The sequence below is a fragment of the Rhamphochromis longiceps genome, linkage group LG7, assembly GCF_057381845.1.
Source record: "Rhamphochromis longiceps isolate RC_006_pf linkage group LG7, R_longiceps_female_GT1.1, whole genome shotgun sequence".
Taxonomy (NCBI): Eukaryota; Metazoa; Chordata; class Actinopteri; order Cichliformes; family Cichlidae; genus Rhamphochromis; species Rhamphochromis longiceps.
In genome coordinates, this window is record NC_140563.1 from 10,036,353 (window position 1) to 10,045,285 (window position 8,933).

General features: G+C 42.3%; 1 protein-coding gene across 1 annotated transcript; it reads left to right on the top strand.

The window, feature by feature from the left end:
- The first annotated feature begins 3,769 nt into the window (after positions 1-3,769).
- Positions 3,770-8,548, top strand: lrrc4.2 (leucine rich repeat containing 4.2). The gene is made up of 2 exons (XM_085412059.1): positions 3,770-5,061; positions 5,214-8,548. Exon 2 carries the CDS (start codon positions 5,335-5,337, stop codon positions 7,327-7,329), a length of 1,995 nt encoding a protein of 664 aa, XP_085268185.1. The 5' UTR covers positions 3,770-5,061; positions 5,214-5,334; the 3' UTR covers positions 7,330-8,548.
- The last annotated feature ends 385 nt before the right edge of the window (positions 8,549-8,933 follow it).

Below are 8,933 nucleotides of genomic sequence, written 5' to 3' on the forward strand. Positions count from 1 at the left end.
CTAGTAATGTTTCCTGCGTGTTTCTATGTTTGCTTCAGTAAGCAAAAGCATATTTTTTAATCAAAGTTTTTCCATGTAGTGCTGATATTACCATAAGGGGATGATTTGTTATGGATATGCTCAGAGTTGTTTAGCTCTCTTCTCAAGATTCCTTATTTTTAATTCTTTGAAGATTTCTTTTGAAAATGAGATTTTAATCTCTATGAGACTTTTGAATTGGATAAATAAAGGATAAACAGAACAGAAACAGAAAAAAACAGCAAGTGGTCCTTAAGCGGATATGCAAAATAAAATGTCTAACAGTATATGTTAGTAGTAGGTTTAAAATATAAGGCTACTGACTGGCCTGCATTAAGAAAAAGAGCCTACAAAATAACAGAATAATGAAGGCAATAATGACAGTGCATGACAAAAGAGATCAATACATCTGTGATCAGTGGGGAAATAGTTTCTGATTTACACACATATTTGCCTCATTAGCCACTCATGTCATTAATAACTATGAGCCAAAACAGCTTAACAACTCATAGCTGAAGTAAATTATCTTGGAAAAATGGTGCATGTCCAAACCTGATATAACTTTGACAGTTATTGACCAGTCACTTATTATATGTGTGTTGGACATAATATAAATGTGCAGTGCAAAGACCTGAAAAACTTTGACAAGAGCCAAATTATTAAGGAATGGGTGCAAGCACCTCAGTGACAGCACATTTTGCAGGGAGCTCCCAGTCAGCAGTGGCGAGAACTGTTTACACTAACAGAGATCTAAAAGGAGCTCAGCCCTGAACCAATGACAATGTGTTGGAAAATGTGCTGGGCTTTTCACAAATTGCTGTGTCTCAAACTCCCAACTTCCAGATTATAAAGGCCCTGCTGCTTATCCAATGGTGCCAGAAACTACAGAGCTCCTGCAGATGTATATTAGGTGTTGGCAGTTGTAGTATTTCTGGTGTGCACATTGTCAAAAACAAAACACAGACTCTTTACTTAATTCATTCCTGTATAACAGACCCTATTATTTATTTTAGGGTCTAAAATGTCTCTAAAAATATTCACAAGCTCTTATTTGAAGGATAATAATTAAATAGATAACAATTTTTTAAAGGGGTTAGGGTTAAAATGTAATTATGTTCTAACAGAGTAAGTTACAGCTAACTACACTTTCATCAGACTGCGTACGATGCACTGCACACTGTATTTTTATTTGCAGATGGCAGTTAATTCTGGACCCAATTTCACATATTCATAGGAATGTATTCAGCAACTGTGAATGACGTTAGCCTAAAAATATGAAACAATATAAACAGATTAAAAAAAAGAAAAGAAAAAAACAGACAGATGACAAGAGAACCATAATGACATCAGGACACAACATCATATATTCAGTGTCCTAACTGACCTTTCTCTGGCCTCTGTAATAGCATTAACACAGCAGTTAAAACCATGGCCATCAATTATCTGACCATCCTTGTTTGCACCATCCTTAACAAATAGTTTATAATTTCCGCATGCCACTCAACATACTCTTCCTCTCTCTCTATTTCTTTTTCACCTCCAAAGTTCGTTTTAAATCACAACATCTAATGGGAATAGAACAGGCGCATGAGCTGCATTTGGCACATTGTTGAAATTCTCTTCCAAGCTACCTGGCTTGTTACCTCTAGAAACACAGATGCGAGTGAGTGTTTTTTTTCAGCCTTTGTTTTTTATCTGTTATTCCAGTCTTCTCAAAGTCATTCTTTGATGCATAAAACAAAGTGAGATATAAGTTTCATTTATTCCCTTTGTTGCTCATGCAGTGGTTTTACTCCTAAATATTGTAGGGCGATGAAGGACAGACATGATGGTTAAGTTGATGGCATTGGCCTCACTCCTTACAATTTTGTGATGATAAAAAAAAAAAAAAATATATATATATATATATATATATATATATATATATATATATATATATATATATATATATAACACAAAAATAAGAAATGACATACAATGTGCATACATTTTGTTGCTGACATGTACATAGCAGTGATTTGCTTAACAGTGTAAAGCAAATCACTGTAAGACCCATACCCATGCATACTGTATCCATGTGCTTTCAGTTTTCTGAAATGGAGCAGATAATTGTTTTTTGCTTATGACACGAAGAATTAGGATAAAACTGTTGAAATTGAAATGGATCCACTCTTTACTATTTTATTAATAACTATCCAAAAGATAAAGCTGAGCATTATCATTTATTTAGTGTGATATTTTATTTATGTTTACATATGTTAAACAGGGGACCACATATAAACACAAACATTAAACCTTTGGTATATTTATGTAAATTACAGCTTACATCCATTTAATTTATTTATGATTTTTTTCCTCATTATGGTTTAATACATGCGCAAGTTTGTCAACAGCATCTTAACGCAATAAAATGTTGCGTTTATTTTCATAAATTGGAATTGACTGTACCTTTTTGCAGGTATGGTGCCCAACAGCAATGTGCATGTGTAAGGATGGGGAGGAAGAGAGAGGATGTGGTCATTAACCAAAGGCAGTGAGGGAGATTCCTTCTCCTGCATTCAAATGATGCTTAATCCAACACTATCAACACGCCTCTCGTACCTCCTACTCCTCACTCATAATCCTCATCTTTCTTTTGCTCCTGCTCTTGTGCCATTTTTCTTAGGAGACTACAGTGCAGTACTTTCCCTCATCCGTCTCCCTCATTCTTCTTCTCTATCCCTATTTATCTCATTTCTTTCCTCTTTCTATAGGCTCCTTTCCCCTATTTCACCAAGGACATGAATATATCTCCTCCTACCCAGCCCCCCCCCCCCCCCCCCCCCCCCCCCGTCTCCCGGTAAGTCTCTTTTCCTTCTATCTGTCTGTCTTTCTCTCATCATTCCCAGAGATAACTGCATGCAAGCGCTTTCATCTTTCTCCTCCCTGAAGAGAAGACTGCCCAGCCGACAGAGAAGCATGGTCAGCGTTTCAGTCCTTTATGATGTCACAACCCCCCCGATCCAATACCCTCACTTCCAAAACACCCACACACATAATACGTCCACACAAGTGACACAATAAGAAAGTCAAACCCATCATAAGAAAACAACTCTGTTTATTTCCCCCTTATGGCATCAATAACAAGTGAGGAAAACACTCCTAAAACTGTGCTTTACAAGACGGACAGCTGCATCTCCACTGGAAAACTCTGGTGCACTGTTTCGCTGATGAGACAGAGATAGAGAGAGAACTAAAGAAACTCTAAAGTTAACCTAGAAAGTCTGACCATTTGTCTCTAAATCATAGATCGGAATGCATTTTTCATTTTTAACAACTGGTTGTGAAGAGCTGTGTCTAGACAGATGGCAGGAGAAGGGACGACTGGCACAGGTAAAGTGATCCAGAGAGCGAGAGAGAAGAAGGACGGTGAGGGACAGAGCATGTGAGAAACTCTGACACAGAAAGAGAGAAAGAAAGAAAGAAAGGAGAAAATGGTTATTGTGAAGGGAGGGAGATGGGGGAGGAGGGGAGGTTGTATGTGTTAATACACAGGAACACTGCATCAAACCAATGCACTGCTCTGAGGCTGGCTGAGCAGCTATGAGGAGTGCGTCAGCAGTACATTCACGTTCCCACTGAAGGACAAAGGGAGGGGGCAGAGCGAGCATCTTAGCTGCCTGCAACACCGACACACATCGAAGGGGGGGAATAGAGAAAAAAGAGAGATTGGAGAATAAACAAGAAGAGGAGATGTGGATTAGAATGCTGCTCCTGCTGTTTCTCTGACGGTGGGCTGCCTGTTAGAGCGCTCGCGTGCCTCTCCATCTCTCTCTCTCTCTCTCTCACACACACACACACACACACACACTCTCCTTCGCACACTCTATCTTTTTCTTGCTCTTGATCTGTCAGTGGTTCTCTCATTCATTCTCTTTCGGGCTCTCTTTCCCCTCTCTTTCTCTCTCTCTCTTCTACTCTGGCTACTGCAGTAGTCCACCAGCCAGCCGCAAGTCTGACAGCCACACACATGGCTAACTGCCACAACTTACTACCTCAGTCCTGGAGAAAAAACTAACAAAAAAGCAAGCAGAAGACCACTGCAGGACGCAGCCTGGGGGACAAAGAGCAAGCGGAGAGAAGGATCCTCAACACCATTCTCTGCTTATGGATACAGATACGGAGCCCACTTCCACACACATCCTTCAAGCGTAATCCTCTCTGCATTCTCTCATTGCAGAAGAGGACAAGAGTGCTTTCTCTCTCTTCCGACAGCCTTTTGCGAAGCTCCAACAGTGCAGCGTATCCTCTTCTACACCCCCCACACAGCGCCACCATCTCTCCCACCACCCCCACCCCCCCTCCCCCCAGGAGGAATAGACGGATTACTGCTAGCTGTGCACACAGCAGCCTGCAGCTGCTCTGACCAGGGCCAGCCCAACATTGGGAGGAAGCAAGAGGAACACAGAGGAGGAGAGGAGAGGAGAGGGGGATGACTGTGCCGGGAGTTCTTTAGCCTTTTTCTGTCTCTCAGTCTCTGTCACAACAGGGCTAATCAGCGACCGACAAGCCCTTGGCAAAGTCACAGTGAGGGAGGTCTCTCACCCAAACAGGCGACCAGCCGGACGAGCCAACACATGTATCAGGACCTGACAGAACTGAGGATTTTTATTCATTTCACTTGGTCACTTCTTCTCTCCTCTTCTGTCGTGTTTAACTGCGTTATGGATCGTTGTGATTTATCTATAGTGCAGCTGCATTTTGGAGTCTGCTGCCTGGCAGAGGGACAGTTGGTGGGGGCAGAAGGAATCTGGGCACCTGCTAAGCCTTCATGGCCTTACTGCTGTCTGTGAGTGTTTTCCATGCTGCTCTCAGTCTTTAATATCAGGAGCCATTTTGTACCCTTGGCTAATAGAGGGCCACACTACTTTCTTAAAAAAGGAAAAAGAAGAAACCATCTATCTCATGCCATTCTGTGGAAAGGAATTACACATGAATGCTGTATGTGACTGTTGTGCTTAACATTTGGAAAGAGGCAAAAAGGAGGACTTTCAAACTAATGAGGTACGTCACTGAGACTGTTACTCAACCTATTTCTTACATTGCTGCATTGCTTTTCTTCTGTTTCTTCTCTTGTATTAATCTCTCTCACTCTCTCTCCTTATCTGTCCTCCTTTTTTTCCCCTTCATTCCCTCACAAAACAATTTTGATGCAGCATCTCCCTGCACTGTCGATGGAACTTTGGAGCCTTGAGTTGCTCCAGCCAGGCTAGGGTGGTCTGTCATTTGGTGTGTGCCATATCCCCCCACCATGCAGAATAATGAGCCCTCCACACCATGAGTCCTCTGGGCCAGGTTAGTGTGCAGCCTACCTGGAATGCAGCCCTGCTCGCCGTGCTTTCCCTCATGGTGCCTGCCTTCACTATGTGCCAGTCCACAGGCCCTGAGTTCGGCTCAGCTAAGCCACAGAACTGTCCAGGTGTGTGCTCCTGCACTAACCAGCTCAGCAAGGTGGTGTGTACCCGCAGAGGGCTGATTAGGGTTCCTCCTAACATCCCAGCCAACACCAGGTACCTGAACCTAATGGAAAACAGCATAGAAACCATACAGGCAGATACATTTAGACACCTGCATCACTTGGAGGTACTACAGTTGGGCAGGAATGCTATCAGGCAGATTGAAGTGGGGGCCTTCAATGGTCTAACCAGTCTCAACACCCTGGAGCTGTTCGACAACAGACTGACAGTCATACCTAGTGGAGCTTTTGAATATCTATCAAAGCTTAGAGAATTGTGGCTTAGAAACAATCCCATTGAGAGCATCCCCTCTTACGCCTTTAATCGTGTCCCCTCACTCATGAGACTGGACCTGGGAGAGCTGAGGAAGTTGGAGTACATCTCAGATGGCGCTTTCGAGGGCCTTCACAACCTGAAGTACCTGAACCTGGGGATGTGCAATCTGAGGGAGTTTCCCAATCTTTCACCACTGGTGGGATTGGAGGAGTTGGAGATATCAGAGAATGTTTTCCCTGAACTGAAGCCTGGAGCATTCCGTGGCCTCAAGAATTTACGTAAACTATGGATTATGAACTCTGCCATTACTATGATTGAAAGGAATGCATTTGATGACATCACAGCCTTGGTGGAGCTTAATTTAGCCCACAATAACCTGTCGTCTCTCCCCCATAACCTCTTCACCCCCCTGCAGTATCTGGTGGAGCTACATCTTCATCACAACCCATGGCGATGTGACTGTGATGTAGTGTGGCTCTCTTGGTGGCTCAGAGAATACATTCCCACAAATTCCACCTGCTGTGGACGCTGCCACACTCCAGTCCACATGAGAGGACGCTACCTGGTGGAAGTTGATCAAACAACCTTTCAGTGTTCAGCACCATTCATACTTGATGCTCCAAGAGATCTTAACATTTCAGCAGCGAGGGTGGCAGAGCTTAAGTGTCGCACAGCTGCCATGAGCTCAGTACGATGGCTTCTCCCTAATGGAACTGTTTTGACCCATGGCTCGGCTCATCCAAGAATATCTGTCCTTAATGATGGAACACTTAATTTCTCCAATGTTCTCCCATCAGATACAGGTGTTTACACTTGCATGGTGAGCAACATGGCAGGAAATTCCAACGCCTCGGCCTACCTAAACGTCAGCAATGCTGAACTCAATACATCTAATCTGTCCTACTTTACCACTGTAACGGTGGAAGTTTTGGCGCCCACAGTGGAGGAGACCCCTAAACCCAAGCCCACTGTCCCTGCATCACCCTCTGTATTTCAACCTGTCTTTATCTCCACACCTACTGTGCTATTTCAAAACACTCAGACTCCAAGGCAGGTATCAATTCCCACTGCCAGAGTCCCTAGTGAGCCAGCTGCCAGCCTGGATGAGGTGATGAAAACCACCAAAATCATTATTGGGTGTTTTGTTGCTGTTACCTTGCTGGCAGCTGCCATGTTAATAGTGTTCTATAAGTTGCGCAAGAGGCATCAACAGAGAAGCACCGTGGCAGCAGCCAGGACCATAGAAATCATACAGATGGAGGAAGAAGTTCCTCCTGTTCCACCGCCCACATCTGGATCTAGTGGCTCTGATGACACAGGTTTAGTACTGCCTACACTGGTGGAACACAACAGCAACACCTTTAAGCCTGGGTATGTGTCCTCCTCATCCCGCCAGGGCGGTTACGGTGCCCATTGGACTCAGAACAACTCTCTTCACCGCTCTGTTAGACAGCATCACAGCCACATCAGCACCATTGCTGATCCCTACGTCATTAAGACTACTCATGGCAAGGACAAGGTTCAAGAGACCCAAATCTGAGTAACGCTCCCTATGGATTTATGTCTGACTCTGTCCGAACCTCTCCCCTCATCTCTGCTCACCAGTCCATGCAATAGAATGCACAAAGAACAGAACGGTAACTTTCTTTTGTACAGAAGTGCAAAACAGAGACATTTTTTGTTTCTTGTACATGCCTATACATAAGTATATAAATATGAAAAAAATAAATAAATATATATAAATAAAACTACCGTCAGGCAGTGGTGAGACATGCAAATTATATTAGAAAAGAAAGTAATTTGAAACTATTTTCTAATAACTGGTGACTTCTATTTAAAAAATGGATAATTAATTGCTTTTTTTTTAAATGAAAAAAGGAAAGTTGTGATGTCTAGCATAGGAAAAGAGGCATTTAGTTTGTTTTCGACCATATTTAGGAGGCAGTAAGAAGCTCTTTGCAAAGGCACCAGTTTCTAAATCCAGCCCCAAATGGAAGCTCCAGTTTTAACTGTGCCAAATATTATATGCAATAAAATGGTATTTCCAAACTAAGGAGTTTAAAAACACACAAAGCAAATTCTAGATAGATACAAACATTTGTCCAATAGCAGCATAATGGCACAGATAGATTGTGCTGTTCAGTAGCTATCAGCCAAATGCTTTTGGACTGCAGTGAAATTCTGCAGCTAAGGTTTAACCCTCTGTTCGCTGGAGTTCAGCTGCGTTTATTTGACAGTGCCAGTGCTTCTTAGTTGTAGCGTATCTAAACATGTTTATTTAGTGTGCACATGATTCCCCTCTGGTTTAACTGGCAAATGTGGAATGCAGGCTAATAACAGTTGTTGCAAATATGTTGTTCTGTTATTGTTTGCATTTTGTATTATTTTTTTCCCTTAGGTTTTGACATGCTTCTTATTGGCTTGTGTAGTGTTTAGGGCTAATTTAGTAATGCATTACAGCAGTTGCCTGACTTGTCTCCGCAAGGGCTCATTCCGATGCTAATTTTTCAAAGGAACAGACATGTGGTGAAGTGATACAGGGCTTTGCTGACCATTCTGCTTTTGGAGAAAACAAAGAGGGTTGAGTTAAAACAAAATGAATGTCTGATGATACCGGGACTTTTCCATGGACTACATCGAAAAATTACTTTGTGTTTCTTTTTCTTTTAATGTTTTATTTTTAGCAACACTATTTTTATGGAGAGACAAAGGAGGCTATGAAAAATAAAATCTTTGGTTTGTATTTCTCTAATCAGAAACACTTTCATCTAATGTTTTTCTTTTCTTCTCTCCGAAAATATTTCCATTTGTGTGTAAGTTGTTTAATCGTAAAGGCTGGAGGTAGTATTGTAAATCGTATCTTAGCCAACACCCCCATCTTACGGTCCTATGCATTTACTTAGTGTCTGCATGAATGGGTCTTTAAGTAACTGGTGTACAATGCTGCATTATACCCCACAGTGGGGCTCTATGCAGGTCAGATAGGCTGTTGGTCTTTGATGCCTCAGCTTAGTTCTTAACATTGATTTCTCAGTGACTGTGAAGGGAAAAAATACATGTATCCCACAGTTCTACGGTTTGTGGGTTTCTTTTCCTTACGCATTCATCCGCAGGTCATACCTCTTACCTGAATGTGTCATTTAT